The sequence below is a fragment of the Phaethon aethereus genome (assembly GCF_964289735.1).
Source record: "Phaethon aethereus genome assembly, chromosome: 1".
NCBI lineage: Eukaryota > Metazoa > Chordata > Aves > Phaethontiformes > Phaethontidae > Phaethon > Phaethon aethereus.
In genome coordinates, this window is record NC_138575.1 from 145,731,081 (window position 1) to 145,749,136 (window position 18,056).

Consider the following 18,056-nt stretch of genomic DNA (forward strand, 5'->3'; position numbering starts at 1 on the left):
ATGCTCTATTGAGCTGGAAGCCTCAAGCAGTGGGATGAAAGGAAAAGTTATTTATCTTCTGGCTTGGAGCAGTAATGGGAGAAACAGGCAAGCCTAGGCTCTGACTGGTTTCTCTTCTTAGCTTGTAAGCTTGGCTGCTTGGAAGGGGATGAGATGCCAGCTGTGTTTCCTGCTGGCTCTGGGCAAGAGCCAGTTACTTATCCTAATGGCTTCCCTAAATGTCAAGGTATACAGAGTGGTTGTACCAAAACTAAGCTTGGTGGAGGCAAAACAGAAACTTGCAGTGAGGTGCCCTAGACATTTTACCTCCACTGAAGTAAATCTGCAGTCGTTATGTATTGACCACTGTTCCAGCTTTTGTGCTGTGAGGGTACTAATAAATGCACATACACTGCCATTTAACCTGTAAATTCATATGGTAACAAATCCAAGATTTAAGAAGAAGTACTTCTTAAAGTTTTAAGAGGTGTTTTTCCAAGCGTCTAGGTAATCATCCATCTCAACCACATTGTCCAAAAGCAATAGTACTACTGTGTAATTTTTTTTTTTTTTTTTTTTTAATTAAAAGCTACCTGAGGGTAGCTCTCTCTTGATGAACAATGTTGACAGATGTAGATTGCACTTTAGTGCAGGGTAGTGTAACCTGGTATCTACACAAACCAATGTTTTTGGGTTTTTTGTGTTAGTTTAAATTATTTATCTGGTACCAGACCTTTCAGCCACATCGCTATTAAATGAGGTACTTTTTTGTGGTTTGGCATGGCAGTTGTAAGTTAGGCAAAATGCACTGTATTGTATTGCATGTTGTTGTCTCTGGCACTTGTATTATTCTGTCAAGCATTTTCTTAGTTTAAGAAAAGGGTATCTTTGGAGAAGTCAAAGTGAAGTGAAGTCAGAGCTAGCTGATGCTGTGTTTCACTTGAAAAATCTAAATGGAAAAGTAAAAAGAAAAGGCCATGGAGGTTACATCTGGGCAGTAATGTGTCTGGTTAATTAAACTCACATATGCAAAAATGGTAAAGGATGTGCATGGTGAGCATCAGTGCTTGGTTTCATGGCTTGCTTACTCTGGGTGCTACCTCATGCGTGTAGGTGTGAGTCCATTCCTTGTCCTCAAGTTTTATGGAAAGTGGGAGTTTTTCATGCTTCTGATGGCAAATGTGTAAGTTCCCAGGTTTTTATACATACCATGTGCAGTTAATTCTTTTAAAAGCAAGTTAACTTAAGCAATTTTCTAACTGAACTAGTTAGACATAGTTAACCCCTTGTATTGATAAAAATGATGTTATGAGAAACAACTTAAGGAAGTTTGGAGGATATTTTGGTGACACTTATCTGAAGCAGCCCTGAAAGTGCAGTGGTGTGAAGCAAGTGAAATAGAAAGATCCTTCTTTTGGCTTGGTATCTTCCTGACAGGGTACCCATCCACCTTGGCATGCAAGAATTGCTTTACAGTGATTATTTTGCATATGTCCAAACCCAAGATTTTAGTGTGGGGCTGGGAGTTGTTGTGTTGAAACAGTTTGTGTGGAGAAAACCTGCTGGTTCAGTCTGAGAATCTCTTATGTTAAGATATCTCATCTCACCCTCTACTCTGCGCTGGTGAGGCCTCATTCTGGAGTATTGTGTCCATTTCTGGGCTCCCCAGTTCAAGAGAGACAGGGAACTTCTGGAGATCCCAACGGAGGGCTACAAGGATGATTAAGGGACTGGAACATCTCTTATATGAGGAAGGGCTGAGAGACCTGGGGCTGTTTAGTCTGGAGAAGAGAGGCTGAGAGGGGACCTTATCAATGTCTACAAATATCTGAAGGGTGGCTGTCAGGAGGATGGAGCCAGTCTCTTTTCAGTAGTGCCCAGTGATAAGATGAGGGGCAATGGGCATAAACTGCAGCACAGTAAGTTCCACCTCAACATGAGGAAAAACTTCTTTACCATGAGAGTGACGAGGCACTGGAACAGGCTGCCCAGAGAGGTTGTGGAGTCTCCTTCTCTGGAGACCTTCAAAACCCAACTGTATACATTCCTGTGCAATCTGCCCTAGATGACCCTGCCTTGGCAGGGGGGTTGGACCAGATGATCTTCAGAGGTCCCTTCCAACCCCTACTATTCTGTGATTCTATGTTTGTTCTTGAGGTTGTATTTGTTTGAGAGAGTATGTAAGGGAGAGGAACGAATGGCCAAAGGACAGTAAATAAATAGCTTTATGCACTTAAAATGGCTAGCATGAGAGCATGGTGGTTCTGCTCATGTAAATGAGATTGGCCTTTGGAAGGATGTTTTACTCCTTACCTTTTTCTCTCCTGCCCAAGGAGTCTTGCACCAAGCCCCAGTGGTGTCGGTAGCTGCCCTGGATGTCAGTGGGTCAGATGATTCCACACAGCAGGAATTGGCCACTCTTTCTCTCTGATAAATCTGATCTTGCTAGTGCTTTGCTGGCAACTTTGGACTAGGAGGGAACGTGAAATTATAGGTGCCCAACCATGTCTGTGCCACTGGTGAGACATGCTGGGGTTAGATTTGAGGTGGGATGCAGAGGAGAGCTGAAGCAGATATGATTACTCGGGCACCGTGCTGGCACCATTGATGCTAAAAAGGCTGGAAGGGATGGCAAAAATGTCGGGCCAGAGATATGAGATCTGTCAGGAGTGGGCAAAGAGGCATCAGTCTGTAGTGGGAGCAGAGCAAGAAGTTAGTGACTAGGAACTGTAGGGTGAGTTTGGCTGGAGTAAAGTAAAGCTTGTACCAGTTTAGGAGGGAAGAAGGAGGGTGTAACAGGCTGCATAGGAGGTTGGGAACTGCAGCTATGGGACCCCTGGACAATGTGCTGCTTGTAAGCAGGCTGAGCTTTTGGCTGGCTTTTCTTGTCGCAGTTCAAAGTGCAATGTTTCTTCTTCCTCTCTAGCTGGTGGGAATCAGTCAGGAAGACAGAAGTGTCATAAAACTGCTCATGCACTGCAGGCTGCAGCAGCAGTCATTTGCCTGGCTTCTGCAGTTAGTGCTAAAGCAACTGCTTAAATTTTACGCTATATATGAAAGTGGAAAAGGCAGTCTTGGGCAAGTAGTAGTCAATTTTTTTGTTCAGCTATCCATAAGGTTCTAGAAGAGTATTTCCCAGCTTTTTTTGGTCCCTAGCATGTAAGGTGGGATGGACATCAGAGTAGCTGGGTCAGAGGGTTAAACAGCTGTAGAGTGGGACTGAGAATTGTGGTGTGTTTGTGGGAAGGCCATGGCTACTGAAGCGCCCATGCTCAGAGCAGTCACCCGGAAAGCTGAAACAGAGGGAACACGTGTCTCTGCTTTGGGAGACATCTGTAAGTGTTAGGTTGCCCCTAGGAGATGGAATAGATCTTCTGTCGAGACTGTGTTTGAAAGTTGCAATAACAAGACTTCTATGGTCAGACATAATGATCACAGAAAGCCTGTTGTCATCTTGCCACTGCTTCTGTCTTTTGGGTCAGTGCATTTCCCTGTAAGCCACAAACCATCTTGTTTACAAGTGCTGGTTGGTCTGCCCACAGCTACAGAGCATGGGTTTTGCCTCAGCAAAAAAGATTTCCTTGAAAATTTGGTCAACTTGAAACCTTTGTCCGTGCTACAGGTAGGAGGCTGTGTTGTTAGTAAATGGATGGGGCTGGGGGCAGCAAGACCTTTGGGAAGAGAGAAGTACTGGGAAGTTCTCCTCGAGACAACTGAACGCCTTTCTGATGCAGATTTTGGTTCATTCACCTCATTCACCTTGCTCAAACTTCTTCCTTTTTTTTTTTCCTCTCCCTAACAATTTGCTTGGGCCCCTGTCCTAATCAGAAGCTCCCAGAAATGTGTTTGGGTTTTTTTTTTTGTTTGTTTTGGCTTTTGTTTTTGGTTTGTTAGCTTTTTTTTTTTCAGGATGAAGGCCTCCACACATGTCCATCACTTTAAATCTCCTTCAAATGAGCAAAGGCCTGAGGCTGGGATGCAGAACTCCTCATAGCCAGAAAACAGTTTATTTATAGTTAGCAGCTCTCCTTGTAGCTATTGTGAGGTCTTTGAAACTGAAGCTATGCCTGTATTTCCTGCTCCTTCTCCCTTCATCCTCTGCTTATGTCAAACTTTGCTGACATTGTCATTTAATTTTGAAAGAGATTGCTGCTGCTTAACTAGTTCCAATTGGCTTGCAAATTGGAGCCTGACTCCTTGCAATGACAGATTAATAACTCCTGCTGAAGCTTTCCAGTACATTTTAAGGGGAAAATAATCATTGCCTGGGCTTTTTTCTTTTAAACAGGGAAGCTTCACTTCTTGATAGTGCCTGAGCTAGGTGATATTACTGTAATGCTTTTTGTAACAAGTGGCTTGACATTATTTTTTTTCAGACTCTGAGCCTGTGGCCTCCTGTTTGACATATGCCGAGCGTTTCTAGCATGCATATGCAAATGAAGAGAAAAGCAATAAGAAAACACAACAATTAAATAGGAAGTTTTCTGTTATATACCATAGAGCTGCTGCTTCTCCTGCTGTTTGTTCTTCTCGAGTGCCTGCCCGTGTGGTCACCAATGTGCTTGGGGGAAAGAATCTCAGTTTTGGGGTTTTTCCTCATCTGGCTTAGAAGTCTGCATTGAAAGAAATGCTTCGGTTCTGCTCCTGCCAAAGGGGACTGGGACCAGTTCCAGTTTGCACCCTGTTAGGGAGTTACTTCTGTATGGGACAAGGAAAGGGAATCGCGGCGGGGCAGAGGTTAGTGTCTTTGTGGTTGCCCATCGCTGCTCATGCCTCTAGGAACATGTGTGGTGTTGGTATGTGTATGGTTTCACTGCTTTGGGGTTTATAGCTAAGGGGGAATACTTAAATTTTTTTTTAAATATAAAGAATCTTTTAAAATGTTATTTTTAAAATATTTAACAGCAAATGCTGTGTTAAATCTGTGTTGCATGAAACAATGGTTATGTGGTAAATTAATTTGAAAACATGTGAGTTGAGATTAGTTGCAGACTCTGACCTTCTTTGTAATCTCTAACAAATACCTGTGCCTTTCATAACTGTGGTATCTTATTTCTAAGTTGAGAGCATCTCTTTAAATTGTCTTCTGTGTCTTGTCTGAGCTTCTCTGCTGAGTCACTGCTGAGGTTGGGAATTGGGTCAGGAACCTTGACTCACAGTCCTGTGCTTGGACTAGAGGCCACATGTTCTCACCACAGGACAGCAGTTTCTTCCAGGGTTGAGCCTTAAGTTTATGCTGTTCAATATATGGTGTGGGGTTGTAGTTTGTTGTGGTGTGTTTTTTTTGTGTGTGTGTGTGGGTTTAACTCTCTCTTTTCTGGATTTTAGATTCTATGGGAGAACACAGGGAACAATTTTTCTTCCTGATTATCATTTTGCTACATCTTTATGATGATGTTTCTGTGGTTGCCATCTTGCTGATAATGTCTGTTCTTCCCTCCAAATTATTTGGAAGAAACTAATTTTTTGGGAGTTATAACTCTCCTGTGCAAATGTGAAGCTATATGTGGAACTTAATAATTCTTCAGAAATTAGCTATTGACATTCCAAAGCAGTCTTCTGTGTAACTGTGTCAGTAGTTGTATTTTTAAATTACCTTTTTCTACCTTAAGCCTGTTCTTTAACCCCATCATCAGAGGGTAGATTTCGACTAGATGTAAGGAAGGAATTTTTCACAATGAGGGTAGTGAGACACTGGCCCAGGTTGCCCAGAGAGGTGGTAGATGCCCCATCCCTGGCAACATTCCAGGTCAGGTTGGACGGGGCTCTGAGAAACCTGATCTAGTTGAAGATGTCCCTGCTCATTGCAGGGGGGTTGGACTAGATGACCTTTAAAGGTCCCTTCCAACCCAAACTATTCTATGATTCTGTGATCAGTAAGAACATGCATTAGAGAATAAAGCATATCTGCCTGTTTCTGTAGTTTATAATTTTTTTTGACCATTTCACTATACAGTAATTTAAAAATACAATTACTGAGTATGTAGATCACAAAAACATGACAGGACCTGAAAGAGAATTAGTTCCCCTAGGAAAAAGCAGAGCAACTGTTAGTCAGAAGGAATTTCTGACCATCACAGATGCTCGTGTGGGTTTTTTTGGAACCCAAGGCTTGTGAGAAGGCAAGGGTGTGCACGGTACACACGTGTCTGGCAGCACAGAGCCAGCAAGTTAATTTGACATTTCGTTCTACACAGTGTCCCAGTAACTTTTTTGAGAAATCTATTTATTTAAATTCAAAACTATGCTTAGTTTGGCTTGTTTAAAAAGTGAATAAAATGCTTATTACAAAGATGCCCTTGATAGCATACTGCTATGTTTGCCTACAAGGAAGAATTACCAGCTTGTTTACTGTCTTTTAACTTCCTTATCTAAAATAGCCCTAAGGCAATGACAACGCATGACCTTGAATCTGTTGTTCAGAATTTCAGGTTCTGGATATCCCCTAAATTTCCTTCAGACTTAAAGAATTGTCATCACCTGTGTGGTGGGTTGACCCACCAAAACTGCTCTATCACTCCCCCTCCTCAGCTGGACAGGGGAGAGAAAATACAACAAAATGCTTGTGGGTTGAAGTAAGGACAGGGAGAGATCACTCAGTAATTGCTGTCATGGGCAAAACAGACTCGACTTGAGGAAATTTGTCTAATTTATTAGCAATCAAGTCAGAGTAGGATAATGAGAAAATAAAACCCAAATCTTAAAATACTTTCCCCTCGCCCCTCCCTTCTTCCTGGGCTTAACATCACTCCTGATTCTCTACCTCCTCCCCTGAGCAGCACAGAGGGATGGGGAATGGGAGTTGCGTTCAGTTCATAACATGTTTTTTTGCTGCTCCTTCCTCCTCGTGGGGAGGACTCCTCACACCCTTCCCCTGCTCCAGCGTGGGGTTCCTCCCACGGGAGACAGTCCTCCATGAACTTCTCCCACGTGAGTCCCTCCCACGGGCTGCAGTTCTTCATGAACTGCCCCAGCCTGGGTCCCCCCACGGGTGCCATCCTTCAGGAACAGGCTGCTCCAGCCTGGGTCCCCTGCGGGGTCACAAGTCCTGCCAGCAACCCTGCTCCAGCCTGGGCTCCTCTCCCCACGGGGCCACAGGTCCTGCCAGGAGCCGGCTCCAGCGTGGGCTGCCCACAGGGTCACGGCCTCCTTCGGGCATCCCCCTGCTCCGGTGTGGGGCCCTCCCCGGGTGCGGGTGGAGATCTGCTCCCCCGTGGAGCTCCATGGCTGCAGGGGCACAGCCGGCCTCACCATGGGCTTCCCCAGGGGCTGCCAGGGAACCTCTGCTCCGGCACCTGGAGCCCCTCCTGCCCCTCCTGCTGCTCTGACCTGGGGGCTGCAGGGCTGCTGCTCTCACACATTCTCACTCCTCCCTTCTCCAGCTGCAGTTCTGCGTTTTCCCTGCCTCAACTCCATTCCCCCAGAGGTGCTGCCACCGTCGCTGATGGGCTTGGCCTTGCCCAGCGGTAGGTCCATCTTGGAGCCGGCTGGCACTGGCTCTGTTGGACACAGGGGAAGCTTCTGGCAGCTCCTCACAGAAGCCACCCCTGCAGCCCCCCGGCTACCAAAACCTTCCCACGCAAACCCAGTACAACCTACCTCCATTCCCTGTTGAAAAAATGCAAAAATGCTTTTTTTCATTTACTGAAATGCAGTGAGGACTTGTGTTTATGCTCTTGAACATAAACTACCAGAGACAAGGTTTAATTTCAAAACAGGCTTTCATGTCTCAAATCTTCTGCAGTGATGTGATGAATGCCATGCTGGCAACATTGCACCATTAAGTAACTAATAGATTAGCGATGCTGCGTGCAAGATGCTAACAGAGGTTTGGAGCTCTGCAGTCACTTGCTTAACCCTTCTTCAAGGGGTCGTATAGCCGTGTTCCTCTGCACTCCGCTACGGGATAGTACAGTGAATGGCAGGCAAATGGTATAGAGAGTGGGTTGCTAGCGCTTCTGGAGGTGGTATGTAATGTTTGATCTGATTTTTTTTTTTTTTTTAATTGTGCAACATTACTGGCTCAGTTCTGGATCAGAAACAATGCTTGAATTACTTTGTAAGAAGCATTGAAATGTCCTCATAAATCGCTGTCAAATTTGATGGTGTGGACTGTGAGGTTCAAAGATTGACCGTCTATTAGGAAAAATACTTTCTCTGGTGTTTCAGGCTATTTAAAGTAAAACTTTCCAACTGTGGTATCTCAATGCACACAAACATCCTATAGTAAAACAAGCTGTGTTAAAAATACTGTGTATTATTATTAGTCTTTTGCCTTGAAAATAATTACAGGGCTTTCTTTTCTTACTAAGTTTTTCTTTATTGTTGTTTCTTTGTCTTCCAGCTGGTAAAAAGCTCCATTTGGGAGTAGGGAGGAAACATCTAGAATTTCAAATGTAAGAAATCCTTTTTACATATTCTTTATGTGTTTTTTCAAAAGCGAACAGGTATTTTACTCACCATCACCTTGCACCACGAGGAAGCTGGTGTCCAAGTACCCAAAATGGGCTACTCTGCCTCTCTGTGTGGGCTGCGCTAAGGGGAGGTGGGCTGCGTGCCAAGGTGAGTCTGGGTCTCACCACTGACAGTGCTGCTGGGCTTGGCAAACCAGTCGATGATCTGCTGTCGCTTCCAAAACTTACTATTTTTACATTAAAAAAAAACACTACTAGCAAGTGCTTTCTCTGCTGTATCACAGTACCTGCTCTTCTGTATTTATGTCACTAACAGTAGTTGGACATCTCCTGGTCACCCCTTCTGCCTGCTTTCTGTAGGGTGAGTTGTGGCCAAGGGCAGGGGGCAAGTCAGGGCTAATTGAGGAAGTAAGAGCATCCCCTTCCTCGTCTGCTGGATCACTTTGGCTTTTATGATCAGACTCATATTGCCATTTCTTTTCCTCTGTCTTAGCTTTAGAGTCAGCAGTGCAGTCTGTCATTTAAACAAACAAACAAAAAAAACCACCTCCAAAGCAACAGAAATCCCCAAGGCTGACCCAAGAAGCAACAAAGCTGCTTTTATAGAAACCTTTTGCAGCGTAAAGTACCTGTCTGAGGAGTCCAAATGTTTGTGGGAAAGAGTATGAATTGCAGAATAATTTAGGCTGAAAAGGACATCTGGAGATAGACTTGTCCAGCCCTCTGCTCACAGCAGGCCCCTACAGCTTGGGTCACTCAGGGCCATATTCATGTGAGTTTTGGCAATATGCAAGGATGGAGATTATACAAACTTTCTGGACAGCCTTTTCTGGTCCTCAGCCACTTCATTTTTTAAAAAAAACACCCAAACCTTAATCACCATGCACTTTTCAGAAAAGTGTTCCCCTCTGTTCTCTGTCTTCCTGCTAGATAGCTGCAAGGAGCAATAAGATCTCCGCTGAGTCTCCTTCAGGCTGAAACGTGGTTAATGCAACCTGCACTGCATAGGGAAAGACCCTCAGTATTCAGTGCCGGGCTCTTTACCAGAAGCGTATGAAATAAACAGTACCAAAACAGGTTTGAGTTCACAGATTGATCCAGTCCACGGATTCAGAGTCTCCATTCCCTGATTGAACTGTGTGTCATGGCGTGCAAATACCTCCGGTTCCTGCAGGCTGCTGAAGCTCCCTGAAACGTCAGGGCTGGTTCTTCAGCAGAGAATTGGGATGGAAACCACGCAGAGGTCAGCTCTGACCAGGGACAGTCGCTCGCAGTTGTGCATGCTTATCTGAGTTCATGGTCTCACTTCACTCACAGTGAGTTCTGTACTCAAACAAAACCAAAAGTAAATATGCCATTTAAAATGGTGTATTGTTAGATTGGTGATATGTCCAAAGTCCAATTTTTTTTTTTTTTCAATCAATAGTGATTTGTTTTAAAAGGGAAAAAAATATTCCCAGCTTTTTAGTGCTTCATTTCCAGTAAGATGTCCTTTGTGTACCAGCTGTGTGATCAGCATTGTACAGGCAAGGTACTGGCATAAATGCTTTCTTTGTTAAAAGTCAGAATGCAAGTCATGCATACAGGGCATTAAGTATTAATTTTTGAGGTTATCCTTCCTGAGAGTCTTTGAGCAGTGATGTAAACTCACCCTTGCAACAGTTACCACAAACCAAAACTTTGAAAGTAAGGCTTCTTGAAGTATTTGTAGCCCATTTCTTTTTTTCACTTGTGACAGTCTTGCATTAAAAGACTGTGCTGGATTAGTGGTCATAGAGGTTTCTTTCTGAAGGGGCAAAATGTTCTTAAGCAGTCAGATAAGTATTTGCTCTGTTGATCCAGGTTCTCCATAAACTCTTCACCAGTGAGACCTTGTGGCACAGAAGTGTCACGGTTTAGCCCCAGCCAGCAACTAAGCACCACGCAGTCGCTTGCTCACCTCCCCCTGCCCCATTGCAAGGTGGGATGGGGGAGAGAATTGTAAAAAAAACCTCAGGGGTTGAGATAAAAACAGTTTTATAGGACAGCAAGAGAAGAGGACACAACAATGATAACAATAATAATATTACTGATAAAGGAATATACAGAAATAAGTGATTCACAATGCAACAATTGCTCCCCACCTGGTGACCCATAGCCCGGCCTGGAGCAGCGATTCCCACCCTCTGGCCAACCGCAGTTTATACACTGAGCATGATGTCATACAGTATGGAATAGCCCTGTGGCCAGCCTGGGCCAGCTGTCCTGGCCATGCACCCGCCCAGCTCCTTGTGCACCTCCCCGCTGGCAGAGCGTGGGGAGCTGAAAAGTCCTTGGCCGAGTACAAGCACCACAACTACTTGGCAACAACTGAAACATTCAGTGTGTTATCGGCGTTACTCTCATACCAAATCCAAAACACAGCACTGTACCAGCCATCAGGAAGAAAAACCAACTCTATCCCAGCCAAAACCAGGACAAGTAACCCAGAGATTGTGTGCTGACTCTTCTGTATCTGTTCCTAGCCTCCAGCATCCATCCCTCCCCTTGCTTCCAAGTAAGTGGCAGCACTATACTGATTTTATGACTGTTGGCAGCCTAGAAGTAAGTCTATAGAGTATCCCATTAGGTTTGTCCATTGAGCAATGCCAGGTCTCTCTCTCTTTTCTGTTTTTGTTCTGCAGCTGCAATTCTGGAAATGGTTGAAATCAGGTATCCAGAGAGAATTTATAAAGTGTGCCCTGGCTTTCCATAACACCTAATGGCAAGCAGCTTAGAAGGGCATCCTTTCTGAAGCTGTAAATCAGTCTGTTTGGTCTGCCTGAGAAGTGCTTAGGTTTTTTGGTTTTTTGGTACCTTGGGGGTTGACTAAGTATGTAAGTTTTTTAATGTTGCTTTCTGAAGTGATAAAGAATGTAGAAATTGTCTAACAAGTCCAGTAAATTTTTAGTTTGTAAAAGACTTGATGTTCATTGGAAAACTGAAAATACTTCCATATATTTTTCCATAAAGACTTCAAATTTTTTTTGGAAAGGTGTTAATGACTTCAGCCTTTCTGCAGCTCATGTCTCTGCCAAATGTGCCCAGCTGATGCATTTCACTATAATGTTCAAAACCTGTTATTTCGGGACTGTATGATAAATACAGCAGTATGCCTGTACCTTTGTAAGGTCAGGGAACTTGCCCTTCTTCTAACTCATCTTTTGAACTACCAGGTGCCTGGTGTTTTTGGCTAATGAAGCTGGCCATGGAATCTGTGTGGCCTCCTTGGGGCCCCTTCTGTTTTCATACCTATGTCCCTTATCTGCCACGGGTAGCTTTAGCCACTTGACTGCTTCTGCTGGCCTCCTGCCTCGACGCTGGCCACGCTGGTCCCAGCTGCATCCTGCTGCGAGACAGCAGCCTGGCACCAGGGCTCTCGGGCATCCCTCAGCTCTGTGGTGCTTGGTGCAAAGCTCGTCCAGTTTGGTATTTTATCGGGAGAAGGTGCATGTTAAACCGGGTATTTCCCTGTTGTTAGCTGGGCCATGGGACGCTGAGGGTTAAAGGACGTCTCACTTAAACGCTATGTATCAGTTACGGATATAATTGGCACGTCTTCAAAACTTGTTTTAAAATAACCGGTATATTTTATTACCGGAGGGAAATGTATGAGTGGATTATATCCAGTTGTATAATGCAATGACATCCTGCTCTGCAGTGTCTCTTACTAATGCTGTAGCGACGGGGTTCCCCATCTGCTTTTGCAGTGAATTCACCAAGGGCAGCCTCTGAGCCAAGAAGCTGTTACGGCTGTCGGTGTCCCCCTCTCTTTTCAGCTCAGCAGCAGTATAGAGCCGGCTTTGTGCCGCTGCTATGTATAAGCTCCTCTGTACTGTTTTCATTCCAGCTTCTGATTTACTACAGGATTTCTGGCTGATGCCGGTTAGATCCGTTTTTAACACCGACGATCTTCCTGATGTATTCTGTGAGCCTGGGCGTGAGAGCAGCAGAAAGCAAGCTTTGGCTGCTTGCCTGGCTGGGTTGGTGACGATGTCTCTGGCCATAACTGGTACTGCAAGTGGCTCGGAGGTGGCTGGCCCTAACCTGTCACTTTGTGCAGAGCTGTGTTTCTGCCGCATCCATCATGTGTAGCTGTAAAATGCTCTGGGGTCATTAGGGGCCCGCTTGTATAAACCTCCCTATTTAAGTTGTCAGCATTTGAAATTTCAGTAAGTAGATTTATCTTGCTGAGGGGGTTTCTTCCCCTGTGTTCTCTTTGAGTATGTACTTCTCTTTTCAAAATAAAACACATCTTAATCTTCCAGTTACTTTTTAATGACCTTGTTGCTGCTGTGTTCTCTTGAGCATAGAGAAAGAGGGCTGGAGGCAAGCGGCCCACTAGTGTCACAGCTACTACCTGCTGTACCTTCTCTTGCCTTAGAACTATTTTTCCACTCTGAACTTGGTTGGCTTTTGTCGGGTGCAGTTTGGTTAGTTTTCACACTATGCCATAAAGATAAATCTCAGGGCTTTTTGTGGTGTGTGGTAGGATTTTTTACTTTGTTATATCTCATTTATTCTCTGGTTATTACCCATCAACTTCATTTGCCACCTGGGGAAACAGATCTATGGATGCAGATTGAGGGTCACAAGGAGCAAAACCAGCATTGACTACTGACTTGTCAATAAATGGATCAAACATCCATCTTCATCTTGCAGTTGTCTGGAATGAGAATTAAATTGCAGATCGTCTTAAGGAGACAGGGGAGCCTTTAGTAAGTGGGTATCAATTTGTTTGATTTGTTTGTTTTGATTTGACCAAAACCACTTTGACTGTTCTTATGTTCTCTCTGCAGAACTGGAGTCTTGTTCTTTTCTTAGCACATTGTAAAAGGAATGGTGCTCAGTTAAAACCTTGTGCTTCTCCAGCCTCCTGGCATGACCCTTCCACTTGGCTACAAATTATTTTTTGTCATTGTGTTTGATGCATCCCTTATTGATAGTGTTTTCTGGTTGGATTTTATCTAGACTGGCTGAGTAGTTCTTCCTATATTCCTGAATCTCAATGCTCTTATGATTTCTCATTTTTTTTACCATACTTTAATTTTGTTTTCGTGAAATGTGGAAAGTGCTTGCAAAAGACATGTAGCTGGCTTCTTTGTGCATGCCATCTGAATTCTAGGTGTGAAGTTTGCAGGGTATGTGGCAGACCGTGCAACAAGCATTGCTTGCTTGCTTAGAATTGCCAGGCAAAAAAGCTGCATCCTTGCTGCAGCTGTAAAATCTTATGGCAAACACCAGGGTTTCAGCTCAGTTCTGGTCATGTGTTTTCCGCAGTCGTTACTTGCCAGCAATGGTGGAACTGCTTGGGTCTGCCCTTGGGCAGGTGAAATGCATTCCATGTGTCCTAGTGCTTAGCCTCTCGTGTAACTCGGGGTTTAGGCGTTAGAGGTGTGAATGAGAGTGAGGAGGACAAAACACAAAATGGCGTATTTTGTTTGTTGCTTCAGGGGGATACCGGATTTTATAAATTCATTGGTAGCTTTGATGTGCTCAGGGCCTCTCTTCCTCTGCAGGGAACTGATAGTAACTACTCACTGCAAAATGTTTATGATGGACGTATGCTTGCAATGCTCATGCATTGTACCTTGGATGTTATTTGAAACTAGAAAGTTAGGGACAGGAGTAGTAGATCAGCCTCATAGCTTTGTGTTGTGTTCTTTTTTTTTTAATTCTCTTCCAGGACTCATAGTTGGGGTGATCTTGAGATATGGGACTCCCTCCACCAGCGGCCATGACAAGCCGTTCAGCTGCTCGCAGGAGGACAGGCCGTTTACAACCCTGCTGGTCAACGTCAGCGGGAAGTTCTTTGAATATACGCTCAAAGGGGAAATAAGCCCTGGGAAGATCCACAACGTGGAGCAAAATGACATGTTGCGAAAGGTGAGGGTGGATGGTTTCTTGTGCTTGGCTGAGTGTTTCTCATTTATCTGTGCTTCCCTCCCTCCTCCCCCCTCCATCCATTTGAATGTTGGGTAGTATCAAGTGTCTGTATTCCTGATAGTAACAGCACTCCAATGCTTAATTCACAAGTATTATATTGCCGCCAGCAAAACTGTGCTCTGTTGCATGTATGTAATGCTTTCCCAAAGCCCTTGATTGCTGTTTGAAGACTTAATGTACGTTTCTGACATCCGTGACAATTCATGGAGGCCAGCTGAACAAAAAAAGCCTGATGCTGCCTTGTATAATTCAATATAAGGAAAATGATAATTTCTTAGTGAAAAAGTGATTGTTTCTTGGTGCTTTTTTTAGGGTTTTTTAATCTGTTTATTGTCAGGAAATAGTTACTGCTTACATCCCTATAATCCACCAAATGAGATAGTCTGGTATTGGAAGTGAAATTTATCTATCAACTGTTACTGGGATCTGCTGTTTGGCTGCTTACACTATTCAGTGTAAGGAATTAACCACCTTTTGCATGTATCCAAGCTAGACTTTGAAGTATAGGATTGAGACTTTAAGGTTTGTAACCTAAAAATACTACTGTCTGCTGACTATGAAGAGAGCTTAGGTGTCTGTTTATAGATATCTATAGCAGACAGGTACATAAAGGTAGCTGAAATGAATCCTATTCTGGGAGTGCACACTTGTGTTTGTCTTCTAACTGGTGCTTAGAGAAGGGGTGAAGAGAGCATGATTAGTCTCACATGTGTGCAGGTCTTCTGTTTGGATTTTAAATGTTGTTTTTTGTTCCTTACTATAGTGTAGTCTTTCATGGATATCTGGAGCTTCTAGTGAAATACATGGAAATGATGTATGATCCCAATTCCTGAAAACCAGTCTTGTATCTGATTTGACTGGCTTACAGTAACTGTGCAGTGGCTAGACTTGCAAAAAAATCCATAAGCTAAAATAACATTTAATCCTCAGATACAGGAAGATCATGTACCACAATGAGAGATCTTCTTCAGAGTAATTTCTATTAGAATTTTTTAATTTAAAAAAGGGGACTGTGTTTGGGACTGCTGCAAGATTATCATTGGTGATGAATGTAATGCCTGTTTCTTCTTGATGCTGTTTACCAAGAAGACCTGCAGCTTTTCACTGCTGCTTATGTATAGAGCTGGCCAGTATTTTGGAGGGTCAACATAGCTATTTCAACAACCAAAATAATAGTTGTCAGAAAATGAAAGAGGAGAAAGACCTAACGATTTATGTATGTCTGTTTCTAATTGAAGTTTCATATTTTATTTTTTAGGTAACATTTGACCCAGAAGTTTTTTTCAACATTCTGTTGCCTCCTATTATTTTTCATGCTGGTTATAGCCTGAAGAAAGTAAGTGTAATCATTTCTGAGGAGAATAGCCCCCCCCCCCTTTTTTTTTTTTTTTTGTTAACATGAGACTGATTCATTCAGAAGTGCAGTCTCCATTCCAAGCATATTTTTTTTTTATGGCAGTAAGAAAAATTTAATTTCCTCCATAGATGGTTAGGTCATATTGTTTTAAGAGAAAATATGTGTACTTTTTACTATTAACAGATTAAACTATTTAATCTTGCTGATTTGTTTTCCTTTGAACTTTACCAGAGGTTAACATCAGTTTCATTAAAAGTAAAAGATATCCTGCTGTGAAGTGTTTTGGTCCTTCTCAAATATCCAAAATGCAGTAAATTATGCTGAGAAGTGGACCCAAACCTGAATCGCAGTAGGGATCTGCCAGACTCTGAATGGCAGAAGGGCCCAGATTCTGCTCTTGCTTGAAGACACCATGAGTTGGTGCTGGTTTTCAGTCTTGCAGCTAACTCTTACATCTCTTACGAAAATGTCCGTGTGGAAAGCTTCCTGTCAATAAGCTACATGTAGGATTTAATACATGGTTCAGATTTGGTTTATTCAATTTGTTGAAGTTGGACAGAATTTACATTGCAGTAATTGAAGCGCTTCTCTGAAATGGAGGAGGTTTTTTGTGTATTAATGCAAGTGTAGTAGTGCGCTGTATGTTTTTGAACAGGTGATACAACTTGTTTTAAATAAGTATATAAACCTGTTTTTCCTTTGCAGAGACACTTTTTCAGGAATTTGGGGTCCATTTTGGCTTACGCCTTTTTAGGAACAGCAGTCTCTTGTTTTATTATTGGGTAAGTGAACTCTGTTCTGTAAGTATCTTACTTACTTACTTACAGTCTTTCTTACTGTCTTACACTTACTATCTGTAAGTGATATCAGTTCCTTTCCATACTAAAGTTTAAGTTGATAAAGTGTATGTTGAGCCTTCCAGATTGCCTCAGTTTTGTAATTTGTTTGAGGATTTTATTTATGTATCCTCCAGACAAAATGCAAATGTAACTTTTTTTTCTGAGACTTATCCCACTTCTAAAAATACTGTCCCTTGAAATGATATTGTCAAGTTTGAATCACTTGACAAGTCCATAGTACTAAAGAGCGGCACATGTGTGTGTGCGTGCTCTCTTTCTCTCTGCATATGTGTATATATAATTTTATGTGCATATGTACACACACATTTAGTTTAAGATAGCTAGTCACATTGGTTTACTTGCATACAATCTCTTATGCTGCTAATATTACTGTGTGCGGTGTGTAGATATTCTCAAATACAGAAATCCTGAATTGCATAGGTGACCCTGGTTTGTGTCTCAAAGAATTTCACTAGAGAAGTATTTTGAAGGCTATTCTTAGCCTAGAGCTTTTGGTCTATGTGCTGTGTTGGGATAAGCAATACTGAGGGGAATTTTGAGCAGTGAAATGCTCTCTGGTGGAAAAAGGAAACAACTCGTTGATTCTGTGTACTAGTTGTGCAAACAGATTTCATGCTTTGCTTACTGGTTTTAAATTATATCTGCTGGATCATATATCACTTGACTCAGTTCATAGCGAAAAGAGGAAAATTAATTTTGAGAGCTTAGTGTTAAACTGTGGCAGTGTCCCAGAGAGCTGTAGCATAACCAAACCCACCTGAAATATGCTTCCTTGTGCTTTTCCTTTGCCTGACTGAAATGCACCAACTTGTGTGACTTGTACTATTTTCTCCTCCTTCTCTTCAGGAATCTCATGTATGGGGTTGTGAAACTAATGAAGTTGGTGGGTCAGCTCTCTGATAAATTCTATTATACAGACTGCCTCCTTTTTGGAGCGATAATATCTGCCACTGATCCAGGTAACTTGCTGAATGTTTTTAATAACCTTCCAAAATAATCCTATTGCTAGGACTTTTGGCTGCGTAGTACCAACATGTTAATAGCACTTTATTTTCAGTTATGTTATGCTAGTATCTCTGATCCTCTTCTCTGAAATGCGTGCAAATTCTGAGTATTGTGAAAGCTGTTCTGTGTCTGTTTGGTGCTGGACTGGTATGACATGATGGTATGTTTGGGGAAAAGCGTAACTTTGCTGTTCAAATACTTGAAATATTTTTTTTTCCCCGGTAGTGTTTTTTTGTTTAATGTACATCAAGTTTAAGACTGAAAATAGATTAAATTATGACATTGTCTGCATAGCAGAACTTTTTAGCTACGTTGCTTGGGACATTGGATAATTTCAGAGCAATATTTGAGGTTTTTAGGCTCTTTAGGTGTGGGGAATTTTTTTTCCCCCTTCAAATGAACTTCATATTTACAAGTTTAAGTGGAAGAATGCTCTTCTGGCAAAGTAATTTGAGCTTTTGCCAAAATAATCTAGTC

The 18,056-nt window shown here is 42.8% G+C and overlaps 1 protein-coding gene across 1 annotated transcript in view; it reads left to right on the plus strand.

Annotated features, from left to right (window-relative positions):
• SLC9A7 (solute carrier family 9 member A7) overlaps positions 1-18,056 on the plus strand; it is a gene marked incomplete at its 5' end in the record, with an annotated part of 74,963 nt that overhangs the window by 23,035 nt on the left and 33,872 nt on the right. The window contains 4 exons of the mRNA XM_082009334.1: positions 14,098-14,297; positions 15,616-15,693; positions 16,420-16,496; positions 17,421-17,533. Coding sequence (XP_081865460.1) covers positions 14,098-14,297; positions 15,616-15,693; positions 16,420-16,496; positions 17,421-17,533 — 468 coding nt within the window. The remainder of the gene's footprint in view (positions 1-14,097; positions 14,298-15,615; positions 15,694-16,419; positions 16,497-17,420; positions 17,534-18,056) is intronic.